Source organism: Xenopus laevis, chromosome 4L (genome assembly GCF_017654675.1).
Source record: "Xenopus laevis strain J_2021 chromosome 4L, Xenopus_laevis_v10.1, whole genome shotgun sequence".
NCBI lineage: Eukaryota > Metazoa > Chordata > Amphibia > Anura > Pipidae > Xenopus > Xenopus laevis.
In genome coordinates, this window is record NC_054377.1 from 146,462,537 (window position 1) to 146,478,616 (window position 16,080).

Genomic DNA, 16,080 nt, shown 5'->3' on the forward strand with positions numbered 1-16,080 from the left:
GGCACTATACTTGGTTTTTATGCAATTGAAACTTGCTTCCAAGTCTGGAATTCAAAAATAAGCACCTGCTTTGAGGCGACTAAGAGCAACATCCAAGGGTTTGGAGAGCAACATGTTGCTCACGAGCTACTGGTTGGGGATCACTTATATAAAGGAATGAGGCGGTACTAGGAATAGTAGATTGAATGGTGAATAATAGTATAAAGGAATGGGGTAGTAGATTGAATGGGGAGTAATAAAAGGAATGAGGGGTATTAGGGGTAGTAGTTTTAATGGGGAGTAATATAAAGGAATGAGGGGGTACTAGGGGTATGAGATTGAATGGTGAGTAATAGTATAAAGAAATGGGGGTACAAGGGGTAGTATATTGAATGGGGAGTAATAGTATAAAGGAATGAGGGTACAAGGGGTAGTATATTGAATGGGGAGTAATAGTATAAAGGAATGGGGGTACAAGGGGTAGTATATTGAATGGGGAGTAATAGTATAAAGGAATGAGGGGTATTAGGGGTAGTATATTGAATGGAGAGAGTACTAGTAGTAGTAGAATGAGTAACATGGAGTACTAGTAGCTGTGTAATGGCAGCAGAATGACGAAGTGCAATGCTATGTATTTGTACAGAAATATAAATATGAAGGACAATAATCATGTATCACAGGCCTGTTACTCCCACCTGGCTGCTACTTACCTGTGGGGCCCGGGGAGGCCTGCCTAGGGCTGTGGGTCCGGCTGTAGACAGGAGGCGCTAGGCCGCCCGACACTGGGGGGAGCTTATAGGGAAGGCGAGTGCGAGGCGGTGACTGAGGCCTCCATGCTCCTGCCTGTCTCTCCGGCTCTTGCTGCTGCTGCATTCTGGGAGTCTGACCTCACTGTTACTCGCCGCCACCGCCATGGGAGCCGTCACCGACGGTAAGTACAGCGCCCTCCTACCCCCAGCCCACCGCCTACACCCTCTGCCTCATCCTCCGCTCTGCCTGCCCGGTCACCGATAGTGGGGAACCCGCACCAGCCGGCTAGGCCGCAAAGCCCCGAGCTCGAGTTACGGCTCTGAGGGAAGAGCGTCTCAGACTTCCGGCCCTGCTGCCCGCTCAGCTTTATCTATGATAATGACATATATTTACTAATGTACTGCTGCCCTTTCTCACATGGATATCAGATATAAAGCTTTATGGCCGCTGCTCTCAGTGGATAATATATATCTCTCCATTTATTGGCACTCTATCATATGATATGGATAATATTACATAGATTTCTCTGTGTGTATTTATATAATGTACAGCTGCTGCTGTTGCTGGCTATCCAGTGGATAATATCACATATATTAATCTACAGCTCCTCTGTCTATAGCCTCTGCTGTGGATAATATATATGTGCTCTGTTCCCTCTTTATATTGTGTGGATATTTCTAATAGAACAGCCTCAGGGACCTGTTATCCAGAATGCCCATCACCTGGGGTTGTTCCAGATAAGGGGGTCTTTCTGTAATGTTGATCTGCATACTTTGTCTGCTAGAAAAAATGTTTAAACATTTAAAAATGTAGCAACTACATCTACACATACAGTAACTTTAAAGCAACTAAACATGTTAAGGGTCAGGGCACACAGGCAGATTCTGGAGATTAGTCGCCCTGCAACAAATCTCTTCTTCAGGGCGACTAATCTCCCCGAACTGCCTCCCCTTCGGCTAAAATGTAAATCGCCGGCGGGATGGCACTCTGAGTGATTTGTTTTCTGAAGTTGTCCAAAGTTTCCTCGTGAGGCAACTTCAGAAAAAAGAATCCCTCCTGAGTGCCATCCCACCGGTGATTTACATTTCAGCTGAAGGGGAGGCAGTTTGGGGAGATTAGTCGCCCCGAAGAAGAGGAGATTTGTCGCCAGGCGACTAATCTCCCCGAATCTGCCTGTGTGCCCTGACCCTAAAAGTGAAGAAAATGGTTCATAAATGACTGTTTGTTTCTTGTACAGGTATGAGACCTGCTATACCTGGAATGCTTGGGACCCGGGATTTTCTGGATAATGGATCTTTCCGTAATTTAGATCTTCATACTTTACGTCTACTAGAAGATCATGTAAGCATTAAATAAACCCAATAGGCTGTTTTTGCCTTACAATAACGATTAATTATATCTAAAGGTCCCCATACACAGGCCGATAAAAGCTGCCGACAGACCGAGTCGGCAGCTTATTGGCCCATGTGTGGGGCCATCCGACAGGCGTCCCCGGTCGATATCTGGCCGAAAGTCGGCCAGATGTGGATCGAGCAGGGTAAACAATCCTGCTGAATCTGTTTGTTGATGCGGTCCCGCAATCCGACCTCCCGCATTGCCTCCATTCTCATCCGATCGTTGGGCCCTAAGGCCCACGATCAGATCAGCCCAATATCGCCCACTACAATGTGGGCATATTGGGGAAGAGATCCGCTCGTTTTTAAAAATGTATATGGCCAATTTAGTTGGGATCAAGTACACGTTACTGTTTTATTATTAAAAAGAAAAAGAATCATTTTGAAAAATGTTTATTGCTTGACTAAACAGAGTCCGTGGGAGATGGATTTTCCATAATGCAGGGATTTCTGGATAATTGGTTTCCAGGTAACAGGTCTTATATGTGTATAAAGATGTCAGCTGCTGACATTTTCAATGGTAATTGTGATGGAAATAAAGCCTCCTACAGAGCACTTAACTGTGGGCCACATTATATTATCCCTGTTGCTGACAGACTGCTATATATTGATACAGGATATTATATAATAATGTAGCATTTTATATCCATAAATTCATTGACCCACGCTGTTTGTTGTGTGTGTACCCTCACAGGTCTTCTTTATTTCATTTAGAGCTCATGTTAAAGCTGAAAGGTTGCCTATATTTACTATATTTTATATACTACACCATCAGGTTATTTTTTTTTATTTAAGTCCGTATCATAAAGGAGCTCACTGATACTGTGGCCAGCATTTCTCAGACCATGTTCTACTTTACACAGAATGGCACAGGTATGGGATCAGTTATCTAGAAAGCTCCAAATTAGGGGAAGCCCATCTCCAATAAACTGCATTTTAAACAGTACCTTGTACTTGATACAAACTAGGATATAATTAATCTTTATTGGAGGGAAAATCCTTTTTGGGTTTATTTAATGTTTAAATGATTTTCTAGTACCGGTATGGGATCCAGAAACCTGTTATCCAGAAAGCTCCAAATTGACTGAAATAATCCAAATTTTTAAATATGATTTCCTTTTTCTGTGTAATAATAAAACAGTAGTTTGTACTTTATCCCAACTAAGATATAATTAATCCTTATTGGAAGCAAAACCAGCCTATTTGGTTTATTTAATGTTTTTAAATGATTTTTTAGTACACTATACCTGTATAAGTATTGCTATTGAAAGCAAAGTGTTTGTCAGTCCGTGCCTATTCTCTGCCTTAATGGACAAGACTGTTGATACAATGTAACACAAGGCAGCTGAATAACAGACCTGTCTTTGCTGGGGAACCAAGACTTTTGCAACATTGTTTAAAAATTAACAAGCAGGAGTTGAGCAAATGCTGCTTTTATTAGCAACAATTTTACAAATAACTTTAAAAGCACTGAACATTTTGAATTTTAAATGAATGTTTATTGTAAAGTTGCATAGGATTATGTTTTCTTTTATTAGGCACATTTTTGTTTTAGGGTTGACTTGCCCTTTTATTAATTGGCACCAGCATGATGCTCATGGTACAGTAGGCACATGAAATGCAGCCACCTGTGTTTGGAGATCGTAGGTAAGGTATCCAAATGTATCTTATTCTGTTACTATATTGCTTGATGGTAATTTTCTATTGCATGGGGATCAGCTTTATTGATTTCCTTCTCTTTTATTCCAGATGACGTTATCCGCAAAAGACTTTTGATTGACGGCGATGGAGCCGGAGACGACCGAAGAATTAATTTATTGGTAAAGAGTTTTCTGAAATGGTGCAGTTCCGGTTCCCAGGAGGAAGGGTAAGAAGCACCAGTGGCAATAGTTCCACAATGTTATTTTTATACATTTTTAGGTACCTTTAGCACAGGAGTGACCGTACTTTACTAATGTGAGGTCTACTTTTTAGTGGTGATGTCCCATTATGATCTACATCCATAAAACATTGCTAGAATTCTGTTCCATGGAAAAAAATACTTTTTTTTACATAATAAATATCTGAATGAAAACCATGAGATATGAGGGTAATTTAGACAAGCTGTTTGTTGGCAGTGTCTTGAGATCTAGAGCATTACTGATCACCTGCTAAAGGTCTACTGGTAGATCCCGATCTCCCTTTTGGACACCCCTGCTTTAGCAGAACTGAAGCGCGATTCAGTTTCTAACCATGTCTGTGAAAAGTATGGTTCCAAAGTTATTGCTTCGTTAAAAAAAAACAAAACAAACATTGTGCTGGTTGACATCTATGAAAAATTTAGACATTCTATAACATACTAAAAGTTGAACCACCCTTTTAAATATCCGTCTGTAGTTGGCTAAATAGTAGCATAAAATAGTAGTAACTGTTTTTGTTGTGCTTCTAGATACAGCCAGTACCAGCGCATGCTGAGCAGCTTGTCTCAATGTGAATTTTCTATGGGAAAAACACTCCTAGTGCATGATATGAATCTGCGGGAAATGGAGAACTATGAAAAAATATATGTTGATATAGGTAAGGAATTTTAGCGTTTCAAATTTTTAAAATCTAGCAATTTGTTGCTTTAAAACAGCTGGGTCTTGCCCCTTTTCCAAGTTTGGGTTTTCATGCAAATAATAGTACTGTTTCATAAGAAGTTGCATCTTCTTAGGTAGTAAAACAAATATCTTCTGCATGTCCAGATTTTTAATAAATGGGGCAGACCCTAAATGCAGCTAATGTAGTACAGGTATGGGATCCATTATCCGGAAACACATTATCCAGAAACTTCCAAATTATGGAAAGGCTATCTCCAATAGACTCCATTATAATCAAATTATCCACATCTTTAAATATTACTTTTTTTTCTGTGTAATAAACAGTAGCTTTTACTTGACCCCGTCAGTAAGATGTAATTAATCCTTATTGGAAGCAAAAACAGCCTATTGGGTTTATTTAATGTTTACATGATTTTCTAGTAGACTTAAAGGAGTGGTTCACCTTCAAGTAAACGTTAAGTATGTTATAGAATGGCCAGTTCTAGGCAACTTTTCAATTTGACTTAATTTTTAATTTTTTACAGTTTTTCAAATATTTGCCTATTTTTTCTGACTCTTTTCAGCTTTCAAACGGGGGTCACTGACCCCCTCTAAAAACAAAAGCTCTGTAAGGCTATAAATGTATTGTTATTGCTACTTTTTATTACTCCTCTTTCTATTCAGGCCTCTTCTGTTCATATTCCAGTCTCTTATTCAAATCCGTGCATGGTTACTAGGGCAATGTGGACCCTAGCAAACACAGTGCTGGAACTGCAAACTGGAGAGCTGCTGAATAAAAAGCTAAATAACTCAAAAACCTCATAATAAAAAATGAAAACCAAAAGCAAATTGTCTCAGAATATCCCTCTCTACATCATTCTAAAAGTTAATTTAAAGGTGAACCCCTTTAAGTTATGAAGACTCAAATTACGGAAAGATCCACTATCCACAAAACCCCAGGTCCCGAGAATGCTAGCTAACAGGTCCCATACCTGTACTTTATAGTATATGTCTTATGCTGCGTTTGTTTGACCCTGTTTGCATGTTATAAAAAGACCTCCTACATAAGAGGAACATGTAATGCATTATTTCCATCTAATAATCTTTCAGGCATTCTTCTTAGTGGGCTATTTGCTATTTTGTATCACAAAAGAATCTGCTCTCTTTCTTGCCCACATAACTAAGTCGTAGGTTGTAACCAAGACAATTGCATATATAGCTTCCACCCACCAGTTTTTTTATTCCTGTCCTCTCTTGTCTGTCTTTACCTTCTTTTTAGAGTGCAACAGTTTCTAGCATGCTTTCCACAGGGTGCAGTCACTTGATGGTCCCATTAATCTAATGTACAACCCTGACTATCTTATTTGCCCATTTTCACATTCTATGATGGTTTGCAAGTGCACAAGGGCCCAACTTTCTCACCTTGCCACTCCAATGTCTGACCTTCAGCTAAGAGGCCAAACAATTAGTAATATCAGTAAACTCTGCTGACCTTTCTTTACTGAATGTACTAAATGCTGCCAGTTGACTTGATCAGTTCTAAATCTATGTTTCATTGCTTCTTACAGAGAGTGGTATTGCTGCAGCACATGAGAAAATCACAGAGTGCAAAAAACAAATCTTGCAAGCCAAGCGAATCCGGAAAAATCGTCAAGGTGATATACAAATAAGTATAGCACTAAAATTTATTTTATTGAGGTTGGCTTTTTTATTTGACTTTGGGCAGGCATATTGGCTGTTATTGATTGGGATGGGCTCCGCGCTTAGTACAATTGTTATTATACTCAGTAGGAGCACTCGTCAAAAAAAGGGACCCACGTAATGAAAATTAATCAATCAGGTACAGGTGCGCTTTCTGAGACTTCAAGCTTCCTGTATTAATAAAGAAAGTAGCCGATGGTGTATTACCATTTTAAATTGAAAAAAATGTAATCTTATCAGATCTGATTAATCTCTCAGAAAGCGCACCTGTACCTGATTGATTGATTGAAGTTGGCTGTTATGCACAGACTTTGATGGACAGTAGTGATACATATATTGGATATAAAATAGAAAACATGGACGATTACTACATTTACGAACGTAAATGTTTATCCCTTTTCCACAAAGGAATTTATTAAATAGTATGCCTAAGGTTCCTGCTCTGGTCAGTATACAGCATCATGGCCAAGGCTGCTGTAAGCAAGAGGGTATCTAACATCTATAATCACAGGCATATCAATTTAGCATACCTTCTGTGTGATCTTGCAGTATTATGAAAGGAGCAAAGCATAACATGCATTTTTACATGGCTTAAAGGAACAGTTTAGTGTAAAAATAGATAATTCTTATATAGTTAGTTAGCCACACATGTAATGTATAAAGGCTGGAGTGACAGGATGTCCAATAGAACAGAACACTACTTCCTGCTTTTCAGCTCTCTAACTCTCCATTAGTCAGCGATTTTAAGGGGGGGTCACATGGGACATAATTGTTCGGTGAGTTTGCAATCGATCTTTAGCATGCGGTTTGCCGGGTTCAGTCACTAAAGCTGGCCATAGACGCAAAGATCTCATCGTACGTATCAAGGATTCATACGATTTTCGGAACGTGTGTGTGTGGAGAGTCCCGACATTTTTCGTCCGGCGGAGATCGGTCGTTTGGTCGATCGGACAGGTTAGAAAATTTCTGTCGGCTGCGGGTAATATCTCTGCATGTATTGCCGATCGTACGATTTTCAGTGGGAGACTGTCAGTAGCTATGTCTATCGTACGATTGCTGTCAGGAGCAGAACATCGGCTGATCTGTTCTTTAACTACTTTATTTGGTCGGAATGGGAAGACTTTGATCTGAATGGTTAGTGGCAGGTCGAGAGATGTGAAAGTCCGATCGTACTTTGATTCGTACAATCGGATCTTTGCGTCTGTGGCCAGCTTTAGAGATTGAACCATTATTGTAAGCTAACAAGCAACAAATCATGTTTGAAAGTAAAGTAATTTTGACTTCACTATATAGACTGAGCAGTTGACCCGTAGGAAAAAAGCTAAGATCAGTCTAAGGGGCAAATTTACAAACCTCACATCGCAACACTTCGCCAGGCGTAGATTCGCCAGGACAGCGCTAATTCACTAAAATCCGATGTTGCGTCTAGGGCGCCGAACGCTGGCGAAATTGCTCTAGCGTTACTGCGACAAGCAAAGCGAAGTTGCGCTAGCGTTGGCTAATTTGCATACGGCGGGACGTTAAAGTTGAATGGACGATGTTGCAGCAAATACATTACACTACACAAGCCCAGGGAACCTTAATAAAATAAAATAGAGTTGTTATATTGCCCTACACATGAGCCCAGTGTATAGTTTATGTGCCATATGTTAAGAAATGTAGGGGGGGAGCCGGGTACCCCTGAAAAAATTTACGCGCTTTTGCAGCCTATCACCCTGAAAAATGAAAAGTCGCCAGTCACCACCTCGCCTGGTCTGAGGTGGTGAAGGCAAGTCTGGCGCAAGAGGTAACGTTCAGTAAAATCCTCATCTTAGTGAATTTGCGAATTATCGCTCTTTCACCAGAGCGAAACTTCACCTGGCGTAAAAGTGCGAAGTAGCGTTAGAGTCTATCTCCTTCACTAGCGAAGTTACGCCAGTGACCATTAGTAAATCTGTGAAGCACCGAAATGACGTCACTCTGGCGAATTTTGTCACTCTGCTCTTTGCCCCTTAAGGTGACCATAGACGTAGAGATCTGCTTGTTTGTCGATGTCGCCAAACGAGTGGATCTCTCCCCGATATGTCCACATTGAAGTGGCCGATATCGTGCTGATCCGATCGTGGGCCCAATCAAATCATAATGCATTGGATACGGGCGGTCGGATCGGCCATATCCGCACAGATGTGGCTGTGATCCAATGGGATTTTTTAACCTGCCTGATCGAGATCTGGCTGACTTTTAGCGATCAGGAAAGCTCGTCGGATGGCCCCACACACGGACCAATAAGCTGCCGATCTGTTTAACCTCTATACTGTCATGGAGGCAAGAGAAAAATAAAAGCGCCAGCCGAAGTCGTTCTTGTCATGGGGCAAGGTGAGAACATTGCCTCAGGTGGCAGTGATCGGCTGGTTACCGGGACAGCAAAAAAAGCCGCCTCTGCAACTTTAAGGGCTTTATTTCCATCTTTTAAAACCAAAATTCAGGGCAGAGAGCGATATAGTCTCAGGCAACAGCAGCCCCTGGCACCAGCACAGACTGTAGCAAGGAGCAAGTTTCATGGTTCTGTATAAATACAGTAAACGCTGCAGTTAATTAGTTGATGATAATGATTGTGATTGGCAGGGTAAGATAAGTATATAAAAAAAAAAAACTCACACAAACATATTGGAAAAGAGCTCATAGTAGCCCTTTTAACTCATGTTGGAGCTTATTTAAAAATCAGTTACCGGTACTCTGATGTTCAATATCCCCTTTATCACTAGTAAAACTGTTACTGGAACTTAAAGACATGGAAAAATATTTCCCTTTAAATTCCTACTGTTTGCTGTTAAGAGTTTTCATCGTAAATCAATATATATATATATATATATATATATATATATATATATATATATATATATATATATATATATATATATATATATATATATATATATATATATATATATATATATATATAAAAAATTTTTTTTTACAGAATACGATGCATTAGCCAAAGTGATTCAGCAACATCCAGACAGACACGAAACTCTAAAGTAAGTACTCTTACCCTCTTTCCCTGAAAATCTCGAGGAAAATATGTGGCTGGAACGGAAACTATTACCGCAAATGTAAACCTTCAAAACAAATCAATGTAAAATTACCCAGTGCTCCTCTGAGCACTTTTGCAATTTACATTTTATTCCTAGTATTTGCACCGCTAATGTATAGAACGTGAAATCACACACCCTGCTGATCTTTTCGGCTGATTAGACAGTTGGCTGAAAATGAAGTTATTGAGATAAAGAAAGTCTTGTGATCGTCCTCTGCTAAAATTAAAAATTAAAAGTTAGTATACAGAAAAGAGCCACCTGCTGGTTCTCTGGTCTGTTTTAAAGAGGTAGTTCACCTTTAAGTTAAACTTTAGAATGTCGTAGCACCGCTAATTCTAAGCAACTTTTCAAATGCCCCTTTTGATTTTTTATATAGTTTTTGAATTATTTGCCTCTTTCTGACTCTTTCCTCTTTCAAATGTGGTCACTGGCTTCCATCTAAAAAATAAATGCTCTGTAAGGCTACAAATGTATTGTTACTGTAAATTTTAATAATTCATCTTTCCATTCAAAACACTCATACATATTCCAGTCTCTTATTCAAATCAGTGCATGTTTGCTAGGGTAATTGGTACCCTAGCAACCAGATTGCTGAATAAAAATCTAAATAACTCAAAAACCACAGATAATAAATAATGAAAACCAATTGCAAATAATCTCAGAATATCACTCTCTACAACTACATCATACTAACAGTTGATTCAAAAGCGAACAACCCCTTTAAGTAGAGCATCATCACAAGACTCCCTAACTTTATTTTTTGTTGACTGTAGCCAAAGAACTGCTATTTTCTTGAAAACTAGAAAACATGTATTCATGTAAACGACAAAAGAAGGAAGCTCTGAGCAAATTCTTTTCCGTTCCGAAAACCCATTATCCAGAAAGTTCAGAATTACCGAAAAGTCGTCTCCCATAGACTCCATTATACTCAAATAATCCAAATTTTCATTTTCTCTGTAATAATTAAACCGTAGCTTGTACTTGATCCCAACTAAGATATAATTAATCCTTATTGGAAGCAAAACCAGCCTATTGGGTTTATTTAATGTTTACATGATTTTCTAGTAGACTTAAGGTATGAAGATCCAAATACAGAAAGATACATTATCTGGAAAACCCCAGGTCCCGTGCATTTTGGATAACAGGTCCCATGCGTGTATTAATATTTTGTTTTGATATTTTCCATTTCTGTTGATCTATTTTTTTTCACCAGACTTGAATGTACATATGGATCCATTTTTTGCCTATGCTTTCTATTAAATAAAACAGCTATATGTTTACAGGCTGTGTCCTACTCCAAACCTTTGAGTGACACCACGCATACTTCCTTGATTGTGTTGTGTTTTAGCACGGGTAAAATTCTAGTCTTTCAAAAAAGTAGAAAGGTTTCTTTGGAAAATGTGGCTAAATGAATTGAGTTTACCTGGTCCTTTTCTAAACAAAATGCCCATCTTAAAAATCATGATTCTGATTCTATTGGAGACATCGAATGCATATTGATTTAGGCCTTGTTGCACTGCAGCCTTCAAAAAAGTGCTTCTATGGCTTAAAGCTTTCTGCATTTTTACGTATGAATGATTTTCAATCTATTTATTGTACAGAAGTAACAGACTCTCTCTTTGATTTATTTAGGCAGCTGGAAGCTTTAGATAAAGAACTGAAACAGCTGTCGCACACTAAAGAAAATGTGGAAGACAAGGTGAGATTTGTAGCTTTGAACAGTTGCTTAAAAATGTTCTCCTGTGTTCCTAAAAACGGTGGCAGATGGACTGTGATTTTTAGAAAATATTCCAATTTACATTAGTAAAGCGGTTTACTTTGTTTATTCCCTGTATGCCCATAAATGGCTAGTTGTTGGAATTGTTCGGATTTTCCATTCTTACCTAGTATCCACAGACTGAGTCGGCAGCTTATTGGCCGGTCCCGCAATCCGGCCGCTCGTATCGGATCCATTATGATCATTATCGGATCAGCCCGATATCGCCCATTTCAATGTGGGCATATCGGGGAAAGATCCAGTGTGGATGACTATGGTAGGGGTGCACCAAATCCACAATTTTTGATTCAGCCTAACCCCCAAATCCTTCGCGAAATATTCGCTCGAATAACGTACCGAATCTGAATCCTAATGTCGTTCGCAAATTAGGGGTGGGAATGGGAAAAACATTTTTTTACTTCCTTGTTTTGTGACAAAAAGTCACACAATTTCCCCCCCACCCCTAATTTGCATATGCAAATTAGGATTCAGATTCTGATTGCCAGGCAGAAGGATTCAGCTAAATACGAATCCTGCTGAAAAAGGCCGAATCCCGAACCGAATCCTGGATTCGGTGCATCCCTAGTCTATGGCCACCTTTACTGTTAAAAAAAACAGTTGATACGCTTGCTGATTTGTTAAACTATGTGTGGCCAAACTTCCTCCAGAACACGAGAGATCCTTTTGTGAACTAATAATCGTCTGTTACTGGTAAAAGTTAACAAAGGAAAAATCTGTTTGTCCTTTGCAAATTTTGAAATTGTGCAAATGAGATTGAACTTGACCTCTAAACCATTGGTTACCAAACTGTAGGGCTGGCCCCCCTGAGAGGCAGTGGTAATTGACCATAAGGTCCATTATTTATTTAGGGAAATGTCTACATGTTTTCCATTTAGGATGAGATTTTGGGTGAGCACTGATCTGCTGCCCAAGACATTCCTATAACTAAAAGAAAACATAAAATATTATTCTCCCTCATATTGTATGGGGTTCAGACAGTGAGAAGATTTTGAATGTACGAGGGCTGAAAACCAGTACTCTACACTCTGGAGCTGATTTACTAACATTGGTTTTGCATTCTTTCTCACAAATCGTAGTAAAAAAAATAGTAGAATATACTAATTATAATTTATTAAATGGAAATAAAAATATGAATACAAAACTTCACTATCTAAAAGCTGTTAAGGTCATGTAGAGGTGAATGGGATTTATCCTTTTTCAATTGTAAAATCTCTGCCATAGTTTTATGGATCTCTCTGTACAGACTATGAGCAAACTTAGGGGACTGTTCCTGCTGAATTGTGCTTAGTACAGGGAATACCTATGCTGCCATAGTTTTATGGGATCTCTCTGTACAGACTATGAGCAAACTTAGGGGCTGTTCCTGCTGAATTGTGCTTAGTACAGGGAATACCTATGCTGCCATAGTTTTATAGGATCTCTCTGTACAGACTATGAGCAAATTTAGGGGACTGTTCCTGCTGAATTGTGCTTAGTACAGGGGAATACTTATGCTGCCATAGTTTTATGGGATCTCTCTGTACAGGCTATGAGCAAACTTAGGGGTTGTTCCATAAAAATTTTGCTTAGTACAGGGGAATATCTATTACATATTACATTGTTATATGGGATCTTCTAATACAGCCCCTTTCAACCTTGTTGTTAAGAGATTAAACACAAGAGGGCGACTTCTGGGAAGTAATAAGTCAATAACACTTGCATAAAAGCAAAGGTGAAAAAAGAAAATAGTTACTCATTCAACTCAAAACTCAATATTTGCTTCCTTTAAATACAAAGGGAAACTTTACATAAAGGTTGTGTATAGTATAGTGGTCATTTATATCGTATTTGCTTTGGTCTTGAATTGGATTGATGGTGTGTGTGTGTGTGTGTGTGTGTGTGTGTTTGTAAATGTGCATTTGCTCCACTAGCTATACTCTCTCAAACCCACCCAGAGAAGCCTGTTTGCCGTATGGTTGATGAAATAGGATATATTTATCTGAATCTCTTTTTCTTGTAGCTGGAGTTACGAAGGAAGCAGTTCTACGTTCTTCTCAGTACTATACATGAGCTGCAACAGACTCTGGAAAGTAAGTCACTTGGGAAACTTACTCCCTGACCACTGGGCTGCCAAAAAGGGATCCAAACAAAATAGTAACCCACCAGTAACACTTTGCCTGCCAAGCATGTAATAGATACTTGCTGGCAGGTGAATGGTCTAAGAGCCAAGAACATATCTAATACATTCTGTGATATTAGAGCTTCTCTCCCTCTTCCACGGAGGGTTAGGCAGAGACACAACCTCCAAGGCAACGAACCAAGGGGCTTCCAGGTCAGTCCTGCAACACGATTGTCACAGGACACAACATCTATCAGGATAGTCTCAGCAGCACCCAACTTCCATATTTACACACTCGTGTACACATATACACACATTTGCACACTTTTTAGAGCTGTACACATACTGTACATGCATACACAAACACACACAATTTTTTTATTTTGCCTCTTGTTTTTCTCCTAAAAACTGTTGAGTTCACAGCACGACTATTGGATCAAGTATTCTGAACACTAACCACACTGTCGGATGAGTTAGGGGCTGATTCACTATGGGTCGAATATCGAGGGTTAATTAACCCTCGATATTCGACTAGGAATTGAAATCCTTCGACTTCGATATTCGAAGTCGAAGGATTTAGTGCAAATACTGCGATCGTACGATCGAAGGATTATTCCTTCGATCGAACGATTAAATCCTTCGAATCGAAGGATTTAAATCCAACGATCGAAGGAATATCCTTCTATCAAAAAAAGTTAGGCAAGCCTATGGGGACCTTCCCCATAGGCTAACATTGACTTCGGTAGCTTTTAGATGGCGAACTAGGGGGTCGAAGTTTTTTTTTAAAGAGACAGTACTTCGACTATCGAATGGTCGAATAGTCGAACGATTTATGTGTTCGAATCCTTCGATTCGTAGTCGAAGGTCGAAGTAGCCCAAAAAATACTTCGAAATTCGAAGTTTTTTTACTTCGAATCCTTCACTCGAATTTAGTGAATCGGCCCCTTAATGTGTTATTTCATTAATTTGCCTAGTTCTATTTGATTTTTTATTTTATTGCAGTTTGCTTGCATTGTTGTTAGTTAGGTTGTCTAGCCTAGCTTTGCAGTTTGATAGTTTTGAGTAGAAAGACTTAATAACCCATTTTGGATTTGCCAGAATGTGTACTTTCCAAAAAAAGTATGGTTTTCAGGGATCTTTGTATTGTTAGGCGTCTTGCAGCACATAATACGCAGTCAGGGGGCTTTTTTCCCAGAAAGCAAATTGGCAGCCCATGGGGGGCTGATTCTAAGCAACTTTCAATATTCATTGAAATTTTTCAATGGTTTTAAGGTTATTTGTAACGTGTTTACTATTGGAAGTAGTGACGAGTCTGTCCCTTTTTTTCTTTAAGAAAAAAAAAATTCTCCTTTCCTCCAGCCAAAGCATTAGTTAAACAGCTGGCTTCTACTACATTGTTTCAGTGCTCCTACCAGCAGTAAATAGAATTACAAGGATCAGACAGCCATTGCAATTACATATAAATCTAAAACCATTGACATTTAGAATCACTGTGTACTGCAAAGTTTCTTAGAATTATATTTACTTATGCTGTACTGTTGGATTAGACCAAAAAAGGGGGGCGTTTTGTATTAAACGGTCACATTTTTCAGTGTGGCTAAACCTTCCTAAATTAGTGCAGACCTTTAAGCCAGTAGAATTTTTATTCCTAAAGAATTCAGGGCGCTAATATGTTTCTGCATATTCTTCCCAAAATATGTATTCGCTAATATTCTTAGTAAGGAAAGTAGCAAATCCAGGAAGGTAAATTTAGTCTGTAATGACAAGTGACAACATTTCTAAATATTTGTTTCGGAATGTATTGTTCCATTGCACTCATGAAACGTCTGGTTAATACTTAACATCTTGTGTTGATATTTCCTCTAGATGATGACAAACTTGCAGAAGAATCTCAGGAGTCACCGATGGAAACTCAAAATCCATAGACGGAAAATTGTAGCCTTTATTCTGCCTCATTAGCTGGATATAGGAGGCATGTAGGAATGGAATGGGTTTGATACATACCGTAGTTGCAACACTGAGATACCTATGGAACAGCTTTTATGTACATTCATTTAAAGACGCAGTACTGGTGCTTATTGAAAGGTGTCAAGGATTGTTTGTTTCATTAATGCTGATAAGATGCCATTATGTGTATGTTGATACATCAGAAACTTTGTATGCAATAAAATTATTTTTTTAAATAATAAAATTGTGTGCTGCATTGCAACTTTATATGTTCTACTTCTGAGTTGTCTTAAAGTGATACTGACACTAAAAAACTACTTTTTAAAATATCAATGTACATTAAAAGTTACCTATAGGTCATGTTGATTGAGGTTTGCTTTTGTAAGGAATTGTTAGTTGAAGTTTTTAAATCCTGACACATCACATCTCAGCCAGTCAGTTAAAGTTTCTAATGCTAATAGACTCCTGCAGCACAAATATGGCAGCCCCCTCACACAGGAACATGGGGCATCAGAACAGTAATGTAAAAGCATCCTGCAAATACTTTATGGCAAAATTATAAGTAGCTTTCAAAGGCAATATTATGATAGATGTAAAAAAATACTTTAATTTCTGGTGTCAGTATCTCTTTAACTAGTACTCTGACATTTGAATGAATCTTATTGGACCTCCTTAGTTGTGGGGATATGCCTCCTTCACACAGGAAAGCTTCCTTCATCAGGCATCATGTCCAGCGACTGAAAGGAAAGGTAAAGGTGGAACTATGCAAGGAAGAACCTGTATTCAAAATCAGAAGCACGGG

The 16,080-nt window shown here is 38.9% G+C and overlaps 2 protein-coding genes across 8 annotated transcripts in view; one reads left to right on the forward strand and one right to left on the reverse strand.

Moving 5' to 3' along the window:
* The window catches only part of atxn7.L (ataxin 7 L homeolog), a 119,140-nt gene extending 118,288 nt beyond the window's left edge, over positions 1–852 (reverse strand). The window contains exon 1 of one of the 2 annotated variants that reach the window (XM_018256712.2): positions 690–852. In XM_018256712.2, the coding sequence (XP_018112201.1) occupies positions 690–852 (163 nt within the window). The remainder of the gene's footprint in view (positions 1–689) is intronic. The other variant, XM_018256714.2, reaches the window with a different exon arrangement.
* Positions 772–15,390, forward strand: LOC108714731 (THO complex subunit 7 homolog). 6 transcript variants are annotated; one of them, XM_041590924.1, is made up of 9 exons: positions 772–910; positions 3,679–3,770; positions 3,873–3,990; positions 4,552–4,679; positions 6,250–6,336; positions 9,342–9,399; positions 11,089–11,155; positions 13,233–13,302; positions 15,198–15,390. In XM_041590924.1, the coding sequence occupies exons 2-9, from the start codon at positions 3,737–3,739 to the stop codon at positions 15,254–15,256; spliced, it is 621 nt and encodes a 206-aa protein (XP_041446858.1). In that variant the 5' UTR covers positions 772–910; positions 3,679–3,736; the 3' UTR covers positions 15,257–15,390. The 6 variants fall into 6 exon arrangements, with proteins under 6 accessions (XP_041446858.1, XP_041446861.1, XP_041446857.1 ...); XM_041590923.1 differs by lacking the exon at positions 3,679–3,770 and adding an exon at positions 1,967–2,029 and having other exon boundaries at positions 776–910; XM_041590925.1 differs by having other exon boundaries at positions 785–910; positions 3,662–3,770.
* The last annotated feature ends 690 nt before the right edge of the window (positions 15,391–16,080 follow it).

What these genes read in the sequence shown, in the direction of transcription:
- LOC108714731 (XM_041590923.1), top strand. An exon ending in TCCGGTTCCCAGGAGGAAGG is followed by an intron (nt 3,991 to 4,551) that starts GTAAGAAGCACC and finishes TTGTGCTTCTAG; the next exon opens with ATACAGCCAGTACCAGCGCA. An exon ending in AAGAAAATGTGGAAGACAAG is followed by an intron (nt 11,156 to 13,232) that starts GTGAGATTTGTA and finishes TTTTTCTTGTAG; the next exon opens with CTGGAGTTACGAAGGAAGCA.